Source organism: Oryx dammah, unplaced genomic scaffold (assembly GCF_014754425.2).
Source record: "Oryx dammah isolate SB20612 unplaced genomic scaffold, SCBI_Odam_1.1 HiC_scaffold_27, whole genome shotgun sequence".
Lineage (NCBI taxonomy): Eukaryota > Metazoa > Chordata > Mammalia > Artiodactyla > Bovidae > Oryx > Oryx dammah.
This window is the reverse complement of record NW_024070211.1, coordinates 28,480,091-28,503,240: the sequence shown is the minus strand read 5'-3', so window position 1 is coordinate 28,503,240 and position 23,150 is coordinate 28,480,091. Positions and strand designations below refer to the sequence as shown.

At 51.6% G+C, this 23,150-nt stretch overlaps 4 protein-coding genes across 12 annotated transcripts; 2 read left to right on the top strand and 2 right to left on the bottom strand.

The window, feature by feature from the left end:
* The first annotated feature begins 30 nt into the window (after positions 1-30).
* On the top strand, positions 31-6,525 carry ANKZF1 (ankyrin repeat and zinc finger peptidyl tRNA hydrolase 1). Of its 3 annotated transcripts, none has more exons than XM_040228281.1 (14): positions 31-330; positions 443-618; positions 1,685-1,797; positions 2,013-2,115; positions 2,238-2,431; positions 2,807-2,919; positions 3,013-3,160; positions 3,430-3,658; positions 3,829-3,975; positions 4,686-5,157; positions 5,318-5,429; positions 5,560-5,727; positions 5,865-5,956; positions 6,179-6,525. In XM_040228281.1, exons 2-14 carry the CDS (start codon positions 471-473, stop codon positions 6,300-6,302), a joined length of 2,163 nt encoding a protein of 720 aa, XP_040084215.1. In that variant the 5' UTR covers positions 31-330; positions 443-470; the 3' UTR covers positions 6,303-6,525. The 3 variants fall into 3 exon arrangements, with proteins under 3 accessions (XP_040084215.1, XP_040084213.1, XP_040084214.1); XM_040228279.1 differs by having other exon boundaries at positions 3,829-4,002; XM_040228280.1 differs by having other exon boundaries at positions 36-330; positions 440-618; positions 3,829-4,002.
* Positions 6,462-14,574, bottom strand: GLB1L (galactosidase beta 1 like). Of its 2 annotated transcripts, XM_040228282.1 has the most exons (17): positions 14,339-14,574; positions 13,011-13,137; positions 12,676-12,842; positions 12,275-12,425; positions 12,067-12,127; positions 9,821-9,915; positions 9,548-9,722; positions 9,401-9,459; positions 9,176-9,297; positions 9,025-9,065; positions 8,707-8,825; positions 8,320-8,394; positions 8,140-8,229; positions 7,912-8,025; positions 7,492-7,623; positions 7,052-7,267; positions 6,462-6,880 (listed from the first exon to the last, which is right to left on the bottom strand). In XM_040228282.1, exons 2-17 carry the CDS (start codon positions 13,077-13,079, stop codon positions 6,623-6,625), a joined length of 1,944 nt encoding a protein of 647 aa, XP_040084216.1. In that variant the 5' UTR covers positions 13,080-13,137; positions 14,339-14,574; the 3' UTR covers positions 6,462-6,622. The 2 variants fall into 2 exon arrangements, with proteins under 2 accessions (XP_040084216.1, XP_040084217.1); XM_040228283.1 differs by lacking the exons at positions 12,275-12,425; positions 12,676-12,842 and having other exon boundaries at positions 14,339-14,502.
* STK16 (serine/threonine kinase 16) lies at positions 14,556-17,930 on the top strand. 6 transcript variants are annotated; one of them, XM_040228285.1, is made up of 8 exons: positions 14,556-14,631; positions 14,989-15,178; positions 15,700-15,919; positions 16,170-16,303; positions 16,474-16,594; positions 16,720-16,815; positions 17,225-17,346; positions 17,447-17,930. In XM_040228285.1, the coding sequence occupies exons 2-8, from the start codon at positions 15,093-15,095 to the stop codon at positions 17,583-17,585; spliced, it is 918 nt and encodes a 305-aa protein (XP_040084219.1). In that variant the 5' UTR covers positions 14,556-14,631; positions 14,989-15,092; the 3' UTR covers positions 17,586-17,930. The 6 variants fall into 6 exon arrangements, with proteins under 6 accessions (XP_040084219.1, XP_040084223.1, XP_040084218.1 ...); XM_040228289.1 differs by having other exon boundaries at positions 15,632-15,919; positions 17,447-17,928; XM_040228284.1 differs by having other exon boundaries at positions 14,615-14,781.
* Positions 17,931-19,354: 1,424 nt separating this feature from the next.
* LOC120854341 (tubulin alpha-4A chain) lies at positions 19,355-23,150 on the bottom strand. The gene is made up of 4 exons (XM_040228273.1): positions 23,051-23,150; positions 21,063-21,285; positions 20,639-20,787; positions 19,355-20,395 (listed from the first exon to the last, which is right to left on the bottom strand). The coding sequence occupies exons 1-4, from the start codon at positions 23,051-23,053 to the stop codon at positions 19,424-19,426; spliced, it is 1,347 nt and encodes a 448-aa protein (XP_040084207.1). The 5' UTR covers positions 23,054-23,150; the 3' UTR covers positions 19,355-19,423.

The window sequence follows — 23,150 nt, the reverse complement described above, 5'->3', positions numbered from 1 at the left end:
GTCCTCTTCGCTACTCCGTAGTGACGAGTTTGTTACGCTGTTGCAAAAATCCGGGCTTCGAACTGTAGACTTCCAATGCCTCTCCGCTCCCTCTGACCTTAAGTGCAGCTTCTGCGGGCGGGGGCGAGTCCACGCGGTGTAGTCACTGCTGGAACTCACCGCACGGGTAACGAGGAGAGGTTGGTTAAGGGACCGGTGATTTTAACACTGCTGGAGTCGATTTGGTTGCTGAATTCGCGCCCATTTCACTCTTGTGTGGTCCGAGACTGGGGATTTCAGAAAGCAGGCTGGGATCACGTTATTAACCTTGGGCCCACCCCTGGTACCCGGGTGAGTTGCCGTGGTTCCTTGCGGAGTGGGAGAAAGTCACGCTGGCTGGGGACGCGGCATAGGACCTTGCTTTGGGAAGCTCTGTTTCTTAACCTCCTTTCTGCTCCAGCAGCTGCTTCTAAGTAAATTTCTGCTCAGCCATGTCGCCGGCTCCAGCTGCAGCCCAGGCTCCTGTGTCGGTCTCCCTGTTTGACCTCAGCACGGATGCTCCGGTCCTTCAGGGCCTGCGCCTGGTGAGCCACTTTCCCCAGGAGGCCTTGGCCCAGTCTCTGCAGACTTCCTGTCCAGGTATCTGGGAAGATGTGGGGTGGACCCGTGAGAGATATGACAGGACACTTTGGAGCTTATTGCTCCTCCAGGGAACACATTCTTACTGGTGTTTCCCAGCTTAGGAGCTCTTCTTGACATCTCCTTCCACTGGATAAAATTTATCAGCTCCCAACTGCAGAGTGTTTGTTTTTTACTTTTACGCTGAAGTTTGTGTATATTTTTCTTAACTGTTATGAATTTAAGGCAACATTTGTACATGTTTTCTGATAAAAAGAAAAAATTTCACTCGATCGCTGGATTTCTAGAACAGGCTCCTGAATTATCCCCAAGCAAATCTCTTGCCATTGCTTATGCCTCATCACATTAACACCACTGCCTGCAAAAACACTTCACCATTCCTTGATATCACCCCAATTTAACTATTCCAACCAAATCATTCCTTCTTGCTGAATATAGAACAACTTACTGTTGGTTTCATACTACTTTAGTTTGGCTGTTTTCTTATACTTTAAAAAAAAAAACAACTGCATACTGTAATTGGAAATATAAGCTAAAAAGATGGTATTGGGGAAGAGTTATTTCCACAGTTTAAAAATAATCTTAACCTTACCAGAAACCATTCACTGGTGGCTCACATTGTAAAGAGTCTGCCTGCAATGTGGGAGACCCAGGTTTGATCCCTGGGTGGGGAAGATCTGGAGAAGGGCATGACAACCCACTTCATTGTTCTTTCTTGGAGAATTTCATGGACAGAGGAGCCTGGTGGGCTGCAGTCCATGCGATTGCAAAGAGTCAGAGGACTGAGTGACTAACACTTTCAGGATTCCTCTAAACAATCCCTTGTTTATTTACACACAGTGTTTATATTCATCCTATGCATATCTTTTCAGAAGCATATTTATTCTATAAAGTGATTGCTGTGTCATTTATTTCATGACTGCTAGATTGTTAAATTCCTTGAAGGCAATAACATGCCATCTCTCTCATTTGTATCTTCTGCTTTGTATATCAGACACTGAATGTAATCCTAGATAGTGTGGATTTGGGCCCCCATTCTACCTCTGTTTACCCTCCCCTTATTTAGGTTCAGAGGAGCGAATAAGCCCAGAAAGAAGACCATTCCAGGGTCCTCTGGATATTTCAGAGAAGTTGTTTTGTTCAACCTGTGACCAGGTCTTCCAGAACCACCAGGAACAGGTAAAAGACCAGGTGCAGAGCTAAATGTGGAAGCAAAAATGTCATGGTTGGGGTAAAGAGGTAGAAATTTGTCTTTAATGAAGGTCTACATTTTAAGTAAGGAAGTTAGTATTACCTGGTCATACTTGGTGGAGTTCTTTTTTAGGTCTCGGGTACCATAAAAGGCTGGGTCAGGCATATTTCCACATTGTTCTTCCCTCTTTGCCTCGTACCAGAGGGAACATTACAAGCTTGACTGGCATCGGTTTAACCTAAAGCGGCGTCTCAAGGACAAGCCTCTCCTGTCTGCCCTGGACTTTGAAAAGCAGAGTTCCACAGGTGATGACTGGTGGGAAAGCATGTGCGAATCAGTCATGGGGATGGAGAAAGATCCTAGTTGAGGAGCTTGAAGAAAGGTCAAAGATGGGGCACCAAGCTTTCGTATCTTTTGTTGTTTTCAGGGGATCTTTCCAGCATCTCAGGATCAGAAGACTCAGACTCAGACAGTGAGGAGGACCTGCAGTTACTGGATGAGCAGAGGGCTGACTTTGAGAAGCCTACGCGACCCCGAGGCTTCCACCCGCATCGGGTTCTTTTCCAAAATGCCCAGGGCCAGTTTCTTTATGCCTATCGCTGTGTCCTAGGCCCTCGCCAGGCAAGTGCCAGCACACATTGTGTGGTCAGTCCCAGCCTTCTGTACACTCAGCCTAGATTTCCCCTCAGCACAGTCTCTTATTTCTTCCTTCCTTCCTGTCACACATGATGGCACAGTCTTGAGCTGGCCTCAATCTTAGAAGGGTTCAAGTGTAGTGGAATTCAATTTGGAGATAGACGGATCTAGGTTGGGATTGTGGTTCTCCTTCTTGATCTTGACTACCTCTGCAAGTCTCTAATTTTATTTATAAAATGGAGGCAAGCATGAAGCTGTTGTATCAAAAGAGATGGTGCCTGTGAATCACGTAGCCCTGGCCCTTGTTTCTTACTCCTAGTAAGTGCCACAGAGATGTTTGTGCTGCTCCTGTGTCTCCAGGTTCCCCTTGAAGAACCAGAACTGCTGCTTCAGAACCTGCAGAGTGGAGGTCCCAGGGACTGTGTGGTGCTCATGGCTGCTGCTGGGCACTTTGCTGGTGCCATTTTCCAAGGGTGAGAGGGTGCTGAATGGGGCAAGGATGGAATGGATCCTGTTAGTCTGGGAGTACCATTTGATTTCCAGTACTGAGTCTGTGCTGTCTACAGACGAGAAGTGTTGACACACAAAACCTTTCACCGCTACACAGTGCGGGCCAAGCGGGGCACAGCCCAGGGGCTTCGGGATGCCCAGGGTGCAGCTGCTTACTCTGCTGGGGCCAGTCTGAGGCGCTACAATGAAGCCGCACTCTATAAGGTGAGTTATGTGTCCAGGTCAGGTGTGCCCCTAATCCCCACTTCTCTCCTCTTGACTGATTAAATGGTACAGCAGGGAGGCTGGCTCCTGTGTTCCCTGTCTTTGTTCTTTCTGGGTAGATGAAGGTAGAATAGGGTGGATGCCCAGGAATCTGAATCCTCTCATTCTCTACTACCCATTCCCTACATGTCATCTGTACATCAGTTTTTGGTTGGAGGTTTAAAAGTAGCAAGTGAAGAATTAGAGAGCTGAGTTACTGTCTTCTCTAGGAAGTTCGTGACCTGCTGGCAGGGCCAGACTGGGCTAAGGCACTGGAGGAGGCTGGGACAATACTGCTGCGTGCCCCCCGCTCTGGTCGGTCCTTATTCTTTGGGGGCTGTGAGGCTCCCCTGCGCCGGGGAGATCCCCGACTTTGGGATATCCCCCTCACTACCCGAAGACCCACCTTTCAAGAGCTACAGCGTGTACTCCATAAGCTGACCACGTTATACGTCCATGGTGAGCTTTCTTTCTAGATCCCCATACTCCCTAAATGTTCCACCCGAGCCTTGGGTTCTCATTCATGCATCAAGATGGTTTTCTAGCCCTTGGACTGCAGTCTAATGCCATTTTCATTGACAGAAACCTGAGCTGGCTTCTCCTTAGCTAAGTCTTTTGTTTTATGGCAGGAGAAGACCCCCGGGAGACAAGCAGGTTGGATTTACCTCAGACACACAGGAAGAGAGTGAGAGAAAGGAAGGTTATCGAGGAAGAAAGAAAGGTCCCCAGTGATGAAAATGAGGCACTTGGGCAGAACAAGGAAGCTCCCAAACAGGGTTTGCACACCATCTGGCAATTGTCAGGTCTCTCTCTGGGGGGATGTCTGTCCTAGAAATGCAGTGGTAAATCTACTGTCATAACATTGCCCACTTCTCTATTTATAGGTAAGACCTTACATACTAACCCTGTGCACCCCGCCCCGCCCCCCGCGCCTCCCCCCAACACAGACACATCTGTTCAGTTCGAGGTAGCAATTACTGAAATATATTTTGTGATTTTTCCAAATCTCCTATCATCTCTTTTGATCACTGATGTATTTCTAGTTCTTAGAAAAGTCTTAGCATGAAGTCGATGCTTGGACATGTGTTGTGTGAACCTTAACATAATTTACTTGCCTTCTTGGATGCATTGGTTTGGAGCTAGGGGTTGCTTCCCATGCTGCAGACTATCACCTGCATGGTTGTCAGCTGCTTCATGCTCCTCTGTTCTGACTACCCTAAGGCTGTCATGGGAATGTCCAGGGACTCTCGTCCCTGAACAGCTTCTTCTGGGCCTGCCCTGGAGCTTTAAGCCTCATTTCTTCACATGATACTAATGGCCTCAGCTCTTGATCCGCTACTTTATCTTGGGTGACAAAGTACAATTTTATTTCAAGTGATGTGGATTATCTCTCTATGTACATTCTTAGGCGTCCGGGGCAGCCCACACCCTCCTAACCTCTGCTTATTCCTTAGATGGGTCTAACATAGCAACATTTTTCCCCTAGGATCAGAGTCAGAGGGAGAGGATGGCTCCCAGGTAGAGCTGGAGCTAGTAGAGGTGACACTGGGAACGCTGGATCTTCGTGAGTTTGAGGTATTTCCCAAGCAAAGGAGGAGAAAAAGGAATAAGAGGGAGAGAAAGCAAGACCTGGAGTCTGGGGCACAAATGACTCTTTCCCAGCAACCAAAGGAAGATGAGGCCCTTTCAGGGTCAACCCCCTTGCGGCCTCTCTGGGATGAGGCCACGTGCCCCTGTCAGTCGGAGCTCTGGGATGTGCTTCTAGCTGCTTGCCGAGCTGGAGATGTGGGGATCCTGAAGGACCGACTCACTGCCAGCCCCCTAGACCCTGGAGTTCTGCCTCTGCTCAGTGCCCCCTTGGGCTCTGGTGGCTTCACTCTTCTGCACGCAGCAGCTGCAGCTGGGAGAGGCTCAGTGGTTCGCCTGCTGCTGGAGGCAGGTGCGGACCCCACTGTGCGGTAAGTGAGGTCTTCATGCCAATCCCCGCTAGGGTACAGAGGATGATCTGGACGCTAATCTTGGCCTTGCCTAATTGACAGTATTTCCCTTGGTCTGCTTGGGCGATGTTGGGAGGTGCAGCAGGCAAACCGAACCTGTTTGGGGGTTTTTTGCACTTAGGGATTCCCGAGCTCGGCCACCGTATACAGTTGCAGCTGACAGATTGACACGCAATGAGTTCCGGAGGTTCATGGAGAAGAATCCAGATGCTTATGATTACAGCAAAGCTCAGGTCAGCTGAAGAAGGAAGCAACAGAATGGGAAGGCATGAGAGATGCTGGCTAGATTTTTTCTACTCCTACAGTCTTACCAAGGATAGTCTGTACAGATCTTTACCTTATGCTTTCCCGGAAATTTTCCAGGTGCCAGGGCCGCTAACAGCAGAAATGGAGGCACGGCAGGCCACTCGGAGAAGGGAGCAGAAGGCAGCTCGGCGGCACCGGGAGGAACAGCAGCGGAAGCGGCAGGAGCAGGAGAAGCAGGAGCAAGAAGAGCAGCAGCGATTTGCTGCCCTCAGCGACCGGGAGAAGGTGAGGCTGGGGGTTCTTCCTTCCACAGCAACACTTCCCCAGAGGTCTGATCCCTTCCCTGGTGTGCAGCCGTCACTTCTTGGACACGCTGTCCACCACTGAGGCCTTGTGCTTAACACAGCTTCTTTTCCCCTCAGAGAGCTCTGGCTGCAGAGCGCAGACTAGCTGCCCAGTTGGGAGCCCCCAACCCTCAGACCCCCGACCCTGCCATCACCGTCAGCAATATTCCGTATGTGGAGGGGGCAGGTGTTGGGGGTGGGCTGTGATGTGGGCGGGGCCATTCTGTACAAGTAGAGCAAGTGCTGCTCTGTGTTCAGAAAGGCTGTTGAGGGGATATGAGATGTTTTGGGAACCTCTGGAATAAAAACAAGTGACAGGAGGGTGGGTGGGGAAGGCTTGGATTGGAACGTTTCTGGGATTCCTCTCCAGCCATTTTCTCCCTCTTATTCAGACGCTGCTGGAGTTGTGGGATGTCTCTCCAAGGCCTTGTTCCTTTTCACTACCTTGACTTCTCTTTCTGCTCCACACGCTGCCTCCGGGATCATCGCAGTCAGGCTGGGAAGCCCTCTTCCTGATCCCTTACAGCTCCACCTGGGGCCAGTGCTAGGCCCTGAGAGGGCACATTCCCACTGGCCCTAGGCTGCTTCTTCCCCCACAGAACCAGTGTTTGGAAGATTAGGGTGAAGGACATTCAGGAACCAGGGCAAAGACAGGGCCACAGAGGTTTGTGGAGCTGGTACTGTCTCTGGAACTTTAATCACAATAAAGTTTGGCAAGGAAACTGCACTTGTACTTCCATTCAGGCCCATGGCCTTTGTTTCCTTACTGTCACCATGGCTAGCACGAATGGATCCTGCCCACTGCGCTTGTCCCACATCCAAGGATTACCTTTCTTTCAGTGCCCACTTAACTCCATTGGTTCAGAGGCACTTGAGAGGGAATAGATGTACGTCCTGTGCTTGGTGCTATTAAGGATGGGCCTGTCCAGGAACTGGATTTGGGGCTGAGGAGGCACATTTTCTAGCTCTAGCAACGTGATTCTGTTGTGGGCTCCCCTAGGAAACAGCAGGGGTCTTGGCACGTAGAGGGTCTGCTGCGGCCCCCGCTTTGTCCAGTAGCGGCCCAAGTTAAACCCATTGATCCAGACTTGGCCCTGGGGAGTAGAGGAAAAGAAAGGATCAGCTCTCAGAGGGGTAGAATTACCCACTTGCTGGGGGGTGGGGGTGGGGTTCCTAATCAGAGGAATAATTTGTGCTCTCCCTTCTTCCATGGTTTTCCCTTCTTACCACCCTACCTCTCCCCGCACCCTCACCATCAGCAATACCTTCGTCCATCCAGGTAGAAACAGAAATGTGTCCCCGCCTGAGTTTAAAATTGGGAAGGTGGTAGAGTAGAAGGTGGGGCCGGAGGGGGTCTGAGGATGTAAGCTTTTCAGCGGCTGGATGGGAAACCACTCTTTGACAAGATTATCAACTTTCAGGGGGAACATCAGCCACTGGGTAAGGATTGTCTGCCCCAGAACTGGTGGCTGTAACAGGCCCTGTGAAGAAGGCAAATGAAAATTCATCATTCACTTAGTTCTAAGGCCAGACTACTGCTACTCAAGCCCTGGAATGCACCTAGTGGCCATGTCCAGTTCCCCCACCAGCTGCTGCTTTGCTCTCTAAGCCCTAAGGCTGTAGCTCTTCCTTTAGGCCCTTATCTTTTCTGGGGAGTTCAGTAAAGAAGAGTATGGGGGTGAGGGAGTGGGTAAAGCGAGCTCACCTTGAAGTCACTGCTGTTAGACCCAAAACTCAGCCTCCCCATGTTCTCCAGCAGGACATCCAGTGTGGCCCCCATTTTCCCCATCAAAAATAGGTTATGTTTCATGTTTCGTTCCAAAACACCCTGAAACACCTGTGGATGAGAATATCTGTGAAAGGGAGCGGCTCAGCATCTAGCTTGTTGCCACCACCCAGGAAGCTACATTAATAGACACTAATAATAATAGAGACTATTATTTAGAGGGCAGAGAATGAAGCCCTTCTGTCAGTTCCTTCTAGAACCTTATCCTTTGTCAAACTTTTCCTCATCCCACCTTATCCTCTGCAAATGTGAGCAGGCAATGGGAAAAGGTAGATACCGGAAACTTTGCTGGGGAGGAAAGGAAATGGGCTCATAGGTAGCCTGGAATTAGGTTCTCACCCCATCCACCATCACGTAGGCACGGTCATGGACTCCATTGTTTGGCACCCAGAGTTGTGTTGGCTCAGAAACAGTATGGGTCAGATAGGTCCGATACAACATATAGCCATGGACCTAGGTGTGGAAGAATGAGTAAATAAGATGTGCTGAGAGACAAGAAAGGATACTGTGGGGAAGATGCATAACTCAGGGGACCCTTGGTATAGCTGTTGGTGGATTATGCTTTACCTGGTTGACAGCCTCAAAGGTCATTGGCAGGACTGAATGGATGGGACCTTGGGGGCATAGGAAGTCTAAGAAATCCAGCAAATTCCCATCCTATTAGAATAAGGGGAAAGTATCAGAATATAAGGGAACTTTCAGAATAGAGGGCTGGGCAGAATCAGAGAATAATGGGGAGGAGCTTACCAGGTGTAGGATCAAAGGTCCAAGCGTCATCTTGGGGCTGGGGGGAGGTAAAGGTCCCAAGGGAACTTCCTGGAACTGAGCCCAAATTCTCTCAGGAGCCATAGGAAAAGCACACAAAGAAACCCTATTCCAAGACCCTAGTGTGCAGGGTTCTTAACCGGGGGTCCAGGGAAGGGCTTCAGGGGTCATGAAGATTCTCTAATATTGTATGTATTTGTATCTCCCTAGGAAGCCCTATCTGAGTGAGAAATGCTGCAATAGGCTGCTCAGAGGGTTTTGTGGTCCAGACAACAATCATTGACTTATGGGACCCCTTTACGAACAATTTGGGCACCCCTCCCCCTAAATTAGTAAAAGCCTTTGGCGCTTAATGAAGTGGTAGGGCACCTTGCTGATGACATTTCGAATAGCAAAAAGCTTGGGTGTGGGGTCCCCTGCTTCAGATATGGGTGCGTCGTAGTCATAGCTGGTAGTAATTGGAAGAAAGCGTCCCTTCTCATCAGCACCTAGTCAAACCAATTTAATTAATTCAATGCATCGCTCAGATGATAGGCCTAAGCAAAGAAATTCATGCAGAGAATTTTGCTCTCAGAAGGGGCGATGGTAGCCATATCCAGCTTCTAGACATCCTAATCCACGCATTCCTCAGACTCTTTAATTCCTTGCTGCCTCCCTGCCTCCACCCCAGAGACCATCTAGACTCACCATTCCAGTATCCAAAGTTGGTACCTCCGTGGAACATGTACCTGAAGTGGGAGAGAGTGGGGGGAAAGGTAGAAGCTGACCCATTGAATCTTAACCTTCATCCCTAACACCCAGTTACAGATTTCATGTTGGCCCCAGTGCCTCCAGTTACATGTTCACACTGGCTCCCAACTTGAGCATTTTCTCTAGTCCTTTGGTTACAGCTGGAATGGAACGTGTGGAGTGATTCTGGCCCCAGTAATCCAGCCAGCCTGTGTAGTACTCAGAGTTCACCTAGAGTGTGAAGTGAAAGGAGCTGTGAGCAAGATGGGACCTGAGTGCCACCCATTCCCCACACTGCCTCTTGCTTTGATTGGCCTCCCCTCTGGCGCCTCACCAGGGGCCCACGGGGTTCATACTTCCGAAGCAGGCCAAAGATCTTGGTCATGTTGTCAGCTGCAGAAAGGAGGCAAAGGTGCAAGGTAAGCAACATGAAACAGGTGCCCCTTTCCCAGACTTCATTCTGAACCCTTGCTTGGGAGACCTGGGCCAAAATCTACAGTGGTATAGAGTCCCTGGAGGGAGCCACATTTGAGTCCTTCAGGCCCATCTGTGGTGAAGAGCAAAATCTTGTCTCCAAGCAGCGATCGGAAGAGCCCAGCTAGGTGCCTCATGTAGCTCACATCACAGGCTCTGTAGCTACCGTATTCATTCTCCACCTGCCAGGGGAAAGGAAAAGTGGAGGTCAGCTCTGAGGTGGAGAAATTAAGGGCACTGGCACCTCCTTCCCTTAGCCCAGTCAACTTTCCACTGGTACCTGAATGCTAATGATGTTGCCCCCATTGTGGTAGAGCCATGGATATATCCTGGGCAGCAAGACCTTGAACCAGGAGTCCACTGCAGCAAGGAAGTCTAAAGGAAGGGGCAGTGCTCTGCTCATTAGGACACTGCCACCTCCTCGGCCCCCACCCATAGCATCAGTGCTAGCATCTTGAGTGCCGCCTGAACTCGGGGAAGCACTGTGTATCATCCCACTTGTCCATAATTCCGTCTGGGAAGCAGTGACTTGTCAGAGGAAACTCTGAACCCTAAGCACTTGTATATCTGCATGGCAATGAAATTTGAGCATAGGAAACAAAGCAGTGTTTCTCGAGAATTCATTTTTTAAATGTCAGAAAAAAATGGTAAGACACATCACATGGAGCTATTACGTAACCATATATAATATATACTTGAGATCGCTCTGACGTAGCACGCATAATTGTGTGCCTGTGTGCTCAGTCGCGTCTGATTCTTTGTGACCCCATGGACTCTAGGGGTTACAGGCTCCCACCAGACTCAGGTATGAAGTAGCATGGGAATTCACAAAATTGGAGATTATCTGACCTGCACCTGATGGAACTGCCAGTCCAGGACATTTAAGTCAGCAAATGAAAGATCATTATACAAGGTGGCATGCCTTCAATTCTCAACTCCTGTTGGTGATTTTTGTTGACTCACCCTCAGGGTCTTCATGCATGACCTCTGCCTCCTTACCTAGGTGACGCCAACTCAGGCTTCAGGTCTCAAGTTACCTTTCACTTCCCCAAGAAAACCTCTGATATCCTAGATGAGGGTGGATTCCCGGTTACACTCTCTCACATCACCTCCTACTCCCTTTTCAAGTGCTTAAGAAATTAAAATTAAGTGTGTCTGTAATTGTTTCCCGTTGGTCTCCCCTACTAGTGAGCAGGAGCCTTCCTCTCTCAGGTTCACTGGCTGCATCCCTGTCATTGAGGACAATGCCTAGCAGATAGCGGACTCTCAAAGGTGGAGTCAATGAAAGATGTTTTAGAGGCTATCTTTATATTAAAACATTTAATTCCTTTACATTTTGTGTTCCGTATAAAGGAGGGCCAGGTTGCACTGCCTCCTTTAATCCAAGCATACATTAAATCGCATTCCTTGAATGATAAAAATTTAACATGACCAGAACTATTGTTTTTCCCCCAAATGTTGATCTTTTGCCACCCCTAGTCTTCTCTGTCTTCCCTAAGTCAGTAAATGGCACCAGCATCTTGACTGGCTGGATACTTAATTCCCTTCTTTCCTCATCTTACCCATACTGTCCTCCCGCCCATCCGCCACTGCTCCCTTTCTCATCAAAATCTGTCAGTTGAGTCCTGTTGACCTTTATCTCCAACCTATAGCTCATTTCTGCCCTCTTCTTTGCATTTCCACCACTACCACAACCAGGAGCCATCTCTCTCTCCTCAACTACAATCATAGTCTCCCAGTTAAGTTTCTCTACCTCTACCCTTGTTCCCCTCAATCCATTTTCCACATCCAGGCTAACGTAGTCTGAAAACAAATCAGATAATTTTGGTTAAACTCTTTCAATGACTTTCTACTATGCTTATAAAAGGCAACCCCCTTACAATGGTCTGAAAGGTCCTGCATTAACACTCACTATATAGCTCCAATTTCTCATACTACTCTCCCTTACCCGCTGCGCTCCAGCCAAGCTGGCCTCACTCATGCCAGTGTTCTCTCCTACCTCTGGGCCTTAAAACATACCATACCTGGGAATTCCCTGTGGTCTAGTAGTTAGGGCTCTGAGCTTTCACTGCCAAGGGGCCAGGTTCAATCCCCCATCTGAACCACGATCCCACAAGACTCACAGCACAGCCCTCTCCCCAGAAAAGTACACCATTCCTCTACCTGGTCATTCTGACTTCACTCTTCATATGACCAGTGCTTTCCTTTTGCTAGAGTAACTGAAATGTCATCTCAGAAAAGCCTTTTCTAGCTTTCCTACCTAAAGAGGCCCTGTTACTATCTCAACTCCTTGTCCATTTTCTTGTGTAGTATTTTTAAAATAATCTTATATAGGTTTGGGTTTTTTTTTTTAAAATTAATGTGTCTTCCACACTGAGTCCTCTGGTCCCCCAGTTCCCAGCATCCTGCTGGGCATGATTAAAACAGTAAATAATTTGAATGAGTGATCTCTGTTTTGGTACCCAAATGACCCATTTTGTTGTTGTTTGCTTTTTTCTGAGTCCAGTCTTTTTTTTCTCTACCCACCTGGATCTGAGGTTCTCAGATGAATTTTAGGTTTTCGAAGCAACCAGGCTGGGAGACCCCCCTGAGACAAACATAAAGACAACAAAAAAGTGAGTGGGCTTTGTTGTGTGAGAGTAGAATAGGTAAGAAGGGAGGAAGTTGAGGGTAGTGATGGAAGTGTCAGGGCACATGGGAAGCTTTGCTTCTATCCCTTCTCCAACTAACTCACCATCTCCCACTCTGCACAGATGTAAGGTCCTGGTCTCAGTATGACCAACAGGTTCGCTAAAGTTGCCTCTTGCAGAAATGCAAAGAGGTCACGGCTGCCATTAAAGTTATAGACCCCAGGCTCTGGCTCATGGTAGTTCCAGGGCACATAACTGAAAAAGGAAGAGGTTAACAGGGCCCAAGACAGGAAGAAGCCAGGGAGGCCAAGGGGCTCAGGCCTGCAGGAATCTCCAGGAAGCTGTGGGAAGGAGGTCCTGGCCCTCCCCTTTCCGACCCTTGGCAGGGAAGCCCTGGAGCTACAATCCTCATACCCAGCCAGTCTTCCTGTCCTGGTCCCCTTCTTAAGGGCATGGTAGGAGGAGTGAATCCCACCCTTCCATGGTTCTCATGAGCACTTCTTACAACTGTACTACGTTGAGGCCACTCATTCGCATCTTGAAAAGCCGGTCTGCCCAAAGCACCCGCGGTACCCGAAAGTAGTGCAGGCTGCCAGATACGTAGCGGAACGGGGCCCCGTCCAGGAGGAATCTGTTATGATCCCGATCCACTACGAAAGACCGAGTGTCTGCCTGTAAGGGGAGAGACCGTGCTCACAGGGGTCTGGAGTCCGGGGTCAGCGTCTGCCAAGAGCAGAGGAGACAGAACTAGCCCTTCCCAGTATTTTGTTGTTTTCACTTTCACTCTCTCCTCCGCCTGTCTTACCGCACCCAGCGGCTGGTTCGATTCTCCCATCCTACCTGGGGCAGCAGCAGCGTCAGGAGCGGGAGCAGCAGGGAGGGAAGGCAGAGAGGTTTCTTGGGAGCCATGGCGCTTTCGGGGCTCTTCCAGTCAGAGAGGGTGGTCTGACGGTCACGTGGCAGATTCCTGGGAGAGAACCTCAGCGAGCAAGTGGGCGGAGACCACTGCAAGTTGTCAGGCGATTAGCCTGGACTTTGTCTCCAGCCTGCAACTGCCTGCTACTCTACTAGTTTGTAAACCCCTCTATATCTTGCTACTGGTTCATGAACCAGCTTCATCATGGGAGCTTGTTAGAAATGCAGAATCTCAGACCCTGCCTCAGACCTGTAGAATCAGAAGTTGTATTTTAACAAGATTTCCGGGTGCTCTGAGCACATTCAGGATTGAGAAGTAGCTCTCTGCTACATTGAGCCCCCTGAGGATAGGGAGAGCCTTGTCCATCCTGAGTCCTCTGCTGCTATCAGAGGGTTCAGTACACAGCAGGTTAAATCTAGATGAATGTCAGATCCAGGTTTAGACCCAAGGGAAACCAAAGGATATCTTCTCAGTATATGAAAGGGGAGTGGGAGTTGGGGTGGGGATCAGGTTACAAGAGGAATCTTCTTCCTAGAGAATCCTGTCCTGTTTCAACAAAAGAGACCATCTAGGCCATCCTATCATCTTTGGATGTGCGCCCCTTTCCAATTTACCCCTGCCTGGGCAAGAGACATCAAAGTTCCAAGGTTTGGAAATTTGTGAATTTCCATCATTCACTGCCTTCACAGTCCCAAGCCTGGGATGTGAAGACCAGGATAGTTATTATTGTTATTTCTGCTTATGGACACTACTCAGGGCTATGTATCAATCGCTATAGTAAGCACTTCACCTCTCATTTAATCTTCAAACAATTCCATGAAGTAGATAATAATCTCCATTTTACTGATGAGGTGGTTGGAGGATAGAAATATTAGCCCGTTAACAAGGTCACATAACTAGTTTAGTAGAGCTGGGATTTGAATGAGGCAGTCCGGCCTTAGAGTTCATGCATTTAACTTTAGGTACTCTTACACCTATTTTACAGTTAGGGAAAGTGAGGTTCCTAGAAGCTAAGTAACTTGTCCAGGTGACACAGCTAATGGGCTTTTAAGATTCAGACCCTAGTCTAGTTGAAGAGCCTGAGCTCTTAACTACTCTGATTACGGTAATAAGATACAGGCCAGAGCCCCCAAGGTTGTACTGATCAGAGCTGCAAAGGGGTGCAAACTGCCAGCTCCCGCCCCCTCTGAGGATCCACCTCCGGGCTGGACCCGTCGGCCACTCGGTGCACGGGAGGTATGACGCCTCCTACCTCTGGCATTGGGAGAGGCAGGTCCTGGGGGCCTCGGGCCGAGCCCGGCTTTGCTCCCCTTTGACGTAGGTGCCTGCGTCTTGACCCTCACTGCAGGCCAGGTGGGGAACCTTCACCCGGGTCCTGGGACCCGTTCTCCCCCAGGCCTAACCCGCCCCCGGCCTCTCAGCTCCACGCCCCCACATCGTCCTAGTGCTCAGCGGTTGCTAGGATACTGCGGGCCGTTACGCCGGCGCGGACTGATGACGTACTACTGCTTCCGGTCCCTGGCGCTTCCCTCCAGCTAAAGCCGGGTGAGTGTGGTGTCCTGGCTGGCCCACCCAGACCGAGACCCGGAGTGGGCTCTGCAAGCGGTGGGTCCGGGCCTCGCACTTCTCCCCGGATCTACCCTGTGCCCTGCCTCTACAGCCCAACGGGGTGTGCGAGTGAGGGGCCGCCTGAAGGTGGGCCGGGGTTGGAGGAAGTGGCCTGGGAGTTGCCGCGGGGCCTGGGCCTTTTTAAGGCACCTGACCCCAGCCTTCTTGGAGCGGGCGTTGCCAGGGCTTATTTCCTCTAGGTTCGGAGACCTGGGCCTGAGCGCTCCACGTTGGCCCCTTAGGGGGTCTTCTGGATTGTGCCCCGCCCATGACCTGCCGTTCTTTTCTTTCCAGCATGATCTGCTGGAGCCCCAGCAACTTGCCTGAAAGAGACCACTCGACCTGGACGAACCCTTTGGCAGCTTCAGATCGTCCTTGAGGAGGATGACTGAGACACTATGGGCCACGCGCTTTGCATCTGCTCTCGGGGAACTGTCACCATTGACCATAAGCGCTACCTCTTCATCCATAAACTGGGGGAGGGGTGAGTGTTTTGGAAGTCATTTAGTCCCAAGAATTGTGTTTGAAGGACAGCAGTCAGCACAGGTTAGGGGCACGGAGCCTCTAATTCACCGGACAGAGCCCAGCTCCTTGGTGGTCAAGAAAGTGGATTGTGGAACCAGTCTTCCTAGAGTTACCATGTATGGCCTTGATAAGCCCTAGTTGCTTTATCTGCTTATTAGAGCTAATTGTGCTTCAGTGGTGGGGCTGTGAGGACTAAATGAGATAATTATTGCCTGATTAATAGCACTTGATAAGGGTTAGCTGTTATTTAGTTAATATTTATTGAAGCCCTGCATTAAGACCATAGGACCTAGAAAGTGACTGTGTCCTTGCTCTATGTGAATAATCTTCAGACTTCTTTTTAGAGTCACACCTTGGGGGGGTTGCTAGTAAATGGGAAAGACACCCCCCCTCCCCCTGCACTTCTTCCCAGGGAATTCCTCTGGATCCCAGCAGTATGGGAGATGACCTTGGTCCTTCACTGACCCCTTTGGCCCACAGTGGGTTCAGCTTTGTGGACCTAGTGGAGGGGTTACATGATGGACAGTTCTACGCCCTGAAGCGAATCCTGTGTCATGAGCAGCAGGACCGGGAGGAGGCCCAACGAGAAGCAGACATGCATCGCCTCTTCCATCACCCCAACATCCTTCGCCTCGTGGCTTATTGTCTGAGAGAGCGAGGCACTAAACATGAGGCCTGGCTGCTGCTACCCTTCTTCAAGGTCAGAAAGTCTCCTGGCTATGGAGGGGGTTGCAACAGAGCGGTGTGTGCCAAGGGCTATTATGAGCAGTCAAGCACATTAGGAAGCAGAGGTCATGTTCTGGTTTGAGCATTTCAGATTTGGGGTTTAAGTAACCCACCTGGGGCTGTAGGGTGTGTGGTGAAATTGCTATAAATTCTGACATAGGGAAAGAATCAGGCTCAGGGAGCAGAGGCTAAAAACATCAGCTGCGGGGAAACTTGTTTTGCAGAGAGGTACGCTGTGGAATGAGATAGAAAAGCTGAAGGACAAAGGCAACTTCTTGACTGAAGAACAAATCATTTGGCTGCTGCTGGGTATCTGCAGAGGCCTTGAGGCTATTCACGCCAAGGGTTATGCCCACAGGTCAGTGGGAGGCTCCATGTACTTGCTGGACAGAAAGGAAGAGCCTCATCAAGAGAAATGAGAGATCTCTGTGCTCTTCTCCAGGAACAGTCCCTGTGATTCTTTTGCCCCCCTAGGATCCTGGCCTTCTGGTTCAGGGATGCTCCTGGGTCATTTCTACTTCCCTGCAGGGACCTGAAACCCACCAATATCTTGCTTGGCGATGAGGGGCAGCCGGTTCTGATGGACTTGGGGTCCATGAATCAAGCATGCATTCACGTGGAGGGGTCCCGCCAGGCTCTAGCCCTCCAGGTAAGAGTTTCCAGAGTCCTTTGCCCATCTCTTCCTCATCCTCAACCCCTTCTGGTGCATGCCCCAGTTTGGTCACATGACCAAGACCTGTGCCTTGCTTCTGAGCTCTGGGGCCACTGTTCCAGGACTGGGCAGCCCAGCGGTGCACCATCTCCTACCGGGCCCCGGAGCTCTTCTCCGTGCAAAGCCACTGTGTCATCGATGAGCGGACTGATGTTTGGGTGAGGAACGTGTGGGTGGGAACGTGGAAGGGGAGGAGTGCTGCTCTGTAGCTGCTGTAAACTGGAGGAGCAAGTCTTTGGTTTCCAGTGCATGGGGCCCCAGGAAGCATGTATGTCCCAATCCCCCCTTGACTTCCTTCCTGGGAACTGTCACTGGCACTGTACTCAGTTGCTCAGGAAGTGGTATAATCTTGCCCTTTGAGCAGGATAAGTATAACTAAATGTCAGGGCTGGAGGCAGCGGCTCAGCACAAGACGCAGAGGCCTCCAGCTAACTGGCAGTTTCTCTGGGGCCCTGGTGGTGTCACGTGACTGAAGTCTGCATACTGTAGTCTCCTTTCACTACAGAATGAAACAGAGAGAGATGACTCCATTGGTCCCCTTCCAAGGAATAAATAAGTTATGCTCAGTCCCTAGGCTGTGTGCTATATGCCATGATGTTTGGGGAAGGCCCTTACGACATGGTGTTCCAGAAGGGTGACAGCGTGGCCCTTGCAGTGCAGAACCAACTCAGCATCCCGCAGAGCCCCAGGTGAGCTTGAAAGGGGCACTCCAGGCTCCTCCCTTCCGTTTGCAGGGGTCAGAGCACAGGGGGCGGCCGCCTCCCTCACGCTCCCCTCCTCCTCCTGCAGGCATTCTTCAGCCTTGCGGCAACTGCTGACCTCAATGATGACCGTGGACCCCCAGCAGCGCCCTCACATTCCTCTGCTCTTGAGTCAGTTGGAGGTGCTGCAGCCCTCGGCTCGGGATGAGCACACTACCCACATCTGAACAAACCCGTGCCCACGTTGAGAAGGTGGCCCCTGTGCCTTGGCAAGGAGCCGCCCTCCCTCAGTAGAATCTCCAACCATTCAGTCCAGGACCGCCCCTTGTCACTGGGGGCAGCTGGGGCCTGAGACAGTTTGCTCGTTTTTTTGTCTCTGATTCTGCTCTCACCCCCAAGAGCAGTAACTGGACTGGAGGCCTGCCTGGGTGGGGGTTGGGGATGGGGAGAGGGGAACTGATAGAATATAGTCAAGGCTCTGAGCAGGACTGCTGAGCATACATCATGATCTGCTTCCAAATCTGGGGGCAGGAGAATGTATAAAACAAGAATAAAGTGAAAGCAGCTTGGTGTGATCTTAGTCTCGTTGCTCCTGGAGTGAGAAGGAGGTGCAGGGTGCCCAAAGGCTGGTTGCCTTTTCCGGGGGAGAGCCTGGAGAGAAGAGGAACTGGCAGAGCCTCAGGAGCAGCGTGACCAACCCTCCACATTCGGAGGCAGGTGTCCCCACCTTAGATCTGGCTGGTGGGGGAGTGGGCACTTCTCCTAGCTTGTCTTAGTGAAAAACTTCAAACTGCTATTGCCTGAGCTGGTTTCTATGCCAAGAACTGGGCCAAGGGCCCCCTTAAAACACCCTTACCTCATTCTTTCTTCATTCCCATGGCTGGGTAGCTTAGTCAGAGGAGCCCAGCTGGTTTTCCAGGAAGGGCTTCTGGGTGGAGACACCTGAAGAAGCTTTGGGACAACCACACAACTGGTTTCCAGCCTCTGCCTGGGGGCAAGGGGAGTGGAAGTGGTGGATATTTTAGTCCAGAATCTCCCAGATGGTTCTGGTTCACACATGGTTAATGATTAATGGGGCCTATGTGGTGTGGCAGTATCCAGCTGCCACTTCCTGCCTCCTCTGCTGAGTAAACAGGGGCCCTGCCTTTGCTGGGCTGGAAACCTGTTCCCTCGGGAAGGGCACTGCGTCCCTGAATCACCAGGGAGGGGAGGGGAGGGCAGTGTTGGCATCTCCTGCTCCTGAGAGTGACGCCCCCCCCCAACTGTGCCCACCCCCCAACTGCTGACGTCAGTGTGGGTCCTGGGGTGCCTATTAACAACCTTGAAGTTCTCCCCAGGGCCCTGGCAGGAGGCTCCCACCAGCTAGCACAGAAGCTGAGGCCAGAAAGAAAGCACAAACAGAGGGGAGATGACCTGGCTTTTAATGGCACAACCCTAGGCCTCAGCAAAACAGCAAGACCAAAAGTAAGCTTTGCAAAGCTGCTGGGAGGTGCACGGACACAAACAACTCTAGGAGATCGCCCTTGTTCCCTCCCAGCCCCCAAGCTTATGACTAGGCTCCATGCCCAGGAACTCTGGGCCTGCTCAGCCCCACTCCCAAGCCCTTAAAACGCACAGAGGTGTCTGGGCCAAGCTTTGCTTCCAGTCTCGGTGAATGCAGAGCAGCAGGAAGAATAGGGTAGCAGTCTAACTCTCAAATACAGAAATGGCTGGGCTTAAACTCCTACTTGGAAAGGAAGTGAAGCCTCAGATCCTTTAATGGCTCATGTTGGACAGGTCCAAGATCCGGTCCTCATCTCCCCCCTATCCTGGGCACTCCTAGGATAATACATGGGGTCATGTTTCCTGGGCCTGGTAAGGGCCCGTTGGCAGGTGTAACCTTCATCCACGGAAGGAAAAAGTCATGAGCAGCACATAGTCAGGGCGGCAGCAGAAATAGCAGCAGCAGCACAAAAGGGGAAGGCAGCAAAGCTCAAGCACTCACAGAGGGACGAGAAACCGTGCAAGGAGACTGTTTATTTCGAAAGGATTTTGCAATAAACATAGTGGGCTCCAGGCAGCGGTTCTATTCTTCTCCCTCATCCTCGTCCTCATAGGAGTCGATGCCCACTTCCTCGTAATCCTTCTCCAGGGCAGCCATATCCTCCCGGGCCTCGGAGAACTCACCCTCCTCCATGCCCTCGCCCACATACCAGTGCACAAACGCCCTCTTGGCATACATCAGGTCGAACTTGTGGTCCAGGCGGGCCCAGGCCTCAGCGATGGCGGTCGTGTTGCTCAGCATGCACACGGCACGCTGTACCTTGGCCAGGTCTCCCCCGGGCACCACAGTGGGGGGCTGGTAGTTGATACCGACCTTGAAGCCCGTGGGGCACCAGTCCACAAACTGAATACTGCGCTTGGTCTTGATGGCAGCAATGGCGGCGTTGACGTCCTTGGGTACCACGTCTCCACGGTACAGCAGGCAGCAGGCCATGTACTTGCCGTGGCGGGGATCACACTTCACCATCTGGTTGGCAGGCTCGAAGCAGGCATTGGTGATCTCTGCCACTGACAGCTGCTCGTGGTAGGCCTTCTCTGCAGAGATGACTGGTGCATAGGTGGCCAGGGGGAAGTGGATGCGAGGGTAGGGCACCAGGTTGGTCTGGAACTCGGTCAGGTCCACGTTGAGGGCGCCGTCAAAGCGCAGGGAGGCTGTGATGGAGGAGACGATCTGGCTGATGAGGCGGTTGAGGTTGGTGTAAGTCGGGCGCTCGATGTCCAGGTTGCGGCGACAGATGTCATAGATGGCCTCGTTGTCCACCATGAAGGCACAATCTGAGTGCTCCAGGGTGGTGTGAGTGGTCAGGATGGAGTTGTAGGGCTCGACCACAGCTGTGGACACCTGGGGGGCTGGGTAGATGGAGAACTCCAGCTTGGATTTCTTGCCATAGTCAACAGAGAGCCGCTCCATCAGCAGTGAGGTGAAGCCAGAGCCAGTGCCCCCTCCAAAGCTGTGGAACACCAGGAAGCCCTGAAGTCCTGTGCACTGATCAGACTGAAAGACAAGAAGGAAAAGAGCAATGTGGGTGGGGAAAGGCCGAGGATCTCTTATGTTCTGGCTTCACAAAAGTCTAAAATTTCTCAGGTGTTAAGGCAGACTAATGAGTATCCCAAAGCCACAGCATGCTCTGGGACATGTACAATTAGAGATGACTCCATGAAATGGATTTGGAAAAAAATGTTTCTGACCATTAGCATCATTTCAAAAGCTTCCTTCCTTCTACCCCCCAGTTCTCACCAGCTTGCGGATCCGGTCCAGTACTGGGTCAATGATTTCCTTGCCAATGGTGTAGTGACCACGAGCATAGTTGTTAGCAGCATCCTCTTTCCCAGTGATGAGCTGCTCGGGGTGGAAGAGTTGCCGGTATGGGCCATTTCGGATCTCATCTGAAAAGGCATTCACCACATCTTTAGAGCAGAAACCACAAGGCTATGCTCAGCACAGACCTCCCTCCCTCAGCCTGGTGGCTGTGGTCAGATATATGGAAGCATTCATCCTCCTGCCAGCCTGAGATAGCAGTGTGTGAGAGAAACCCAGACCTGCTGCCCTAGGCCAGTCTGCGATCAGCCTCCCTTCTTTAGCTTCCAGCAGGGCAAGGGGTTTTGCAGGGCCAGGAAAGCCGGGTCTAGACATCCTTAATTCCACCCTCTCTTCTGCTCACCAATTACGGTAGGCTCCAAATCCACAAAAACTGCCCGGGGCACATGCTTTCCGGCACCGGTTTCACAGAAAAAGGTGGTGAAGGAGTCGTCCCCTCCACCGATGGTCTTGTCACTGGGCATCTGTCCATCCGGCTGAATTCCATGTTCCAGACAGTAGAGCTCCCAGCAGGCATTGCCCATCTGGACACCTGCCTGCCCCACATGGACTGAGATGCATTCACGCTGAAGGGTAAAGAGAGGGGACATGACATAAGCCCCACATACATAAGTCCTTACCCCATGAGCCTCTCTCCCACCCTATCACCTACCAGTTAGGATGACTCAGTTGGCAAAAGGGCCTGAGCAGAGGTCAAAGAGGCTGGCATGCTGCCCAGGCTCTCCTGCATAGGACTTTCCAACTGGAGGCACCCAGTAGGGCAGGCCAGTTCCCTCAGTCTACTTCTCCATGGGGACCTTGTCAAGTAAGAACTGTGGCTCCATATGACCCTGCCATATTCACAGGACACTCAGGCAGGACGGAGAGGTCAAGTGCATATGAGACAGGCAGACACTGCAGTCACTGAGACAAGGACAAGCGATTTTTTCAGCTGTTCCCAATCCCTACTCCCACAGATCAGCTTCTCAAGAGCCTCAGAAGGGACAGAAGGTTTTCCAGAGCTAAGAATTTATAGCTAGAGGTCCGCCCTTGATTAATTCTTTGCTTTGAGGATGAACAAGTAGAATATCATATAACCCTCTGGCCCTTTCATTCTTGTGAACTGTAGAGGTGTCTCAGCCTTCTGGTCAGGCATCAACTGACCATGCTGGCCAGCAGGATGCCTTGGCCCTCACCACCTTTAAATCCCATCTGGCTGGGGATCAATCCCATCTGGCTGCTCTCCCCACCTCTACCCCCACACCCTGGGTATCTTCACCACGTTCATCCACTGCGGTGTTCTCACGGAAACTGCAGAGAGCAGTAAGGCTCCAGCAGTAAGGGTTGTGGGCACTGGGGCACTCGCTGCCCTAGGCTCATTCCTGCCAGTCTGGAATTAACCTCTGAAAAGCCAAAGTGGTGCAGAGCAGGGCCGGCGCGGCCTCCCTTTTCGACACCGAAATGGCGGGGTGACGGTTTGCAAACACCCAGAAAAGGAAGCGGAACCTGCGGTGAGGCCCCGAAGGTAACCTGCCTTGCCCTGGGCGGGGTGAGCGCCATCCTGCGCTCTGGCCCCGTATTTGCCCCTTCTAGATTCTTTCCAGGTCCATCCCAGTGGAAAGCGAGGATTGGATTTCGGCCCCAGTCCCTGGGCTATAAATACCACCCCCTACACACACCTCTTTCCCCTCCCCCCAACCTGGCCTCGGCCCGCGCTCTCGCTCAGCGCCAGCTGTCTCTGCCCGTCCGTGCACGCGGACTCAGGCTGGAGAGATTCCGTCTTGCCTCATTAGGCCGAACCCCATTCTCGCCACCCCTCCAGGATCAAAAGAGGGGTGCTGAGTCACGGGGTGGGGGTGCTGTGGGTAGAAGGGATGCGCCCACAGTCGGAGGAAAGGGAGATGCTGAACCAAGTGATCTGACCCCTTCCCACCTTCTTGCACCAAGCACGTGTTTGGTCAGTTCCAAGGACTCGGGAGCGAGGGGGAGGCTAGGGGCGGAGGGCAGCCAAGCGGGGTCTCCCTCGACCGCGGAAAGGACGGGCCGCGGGACCGCGTGACTCCCCTCAGGAGGGTTAGGACACAAATACTTGGTGGAGCGGGAAGGGATTCCAGGAGGACTCCTCTCTGCTACTGAAGATTCCCACCCCGCTCTACCACCCTCCCTAGCATCCGAAAGTGGACAACTTGGCCCAGCCAAAGTCACCGGGAGGGGGTGGAGGAAGGCAACCCCCCTCCAACACCTCGAGACCTGAAACTCCAGATAGAGGGCCCCGAGCAGCCCTAGAGGGAGGTTCCCCGAAGAAGAGGAGAACTTAGGGGACGGGCGCGATGCCGGCGGGGCCGCACTCACCATGGTGAGTCCGGGCGGTGGGTCTCACGTAGAGTCCGGGTGACGGGTCTCAGTGAGAACTGCGCTAGCTGCAGTGCCGCACTGCTCTTATAGGCGGGGG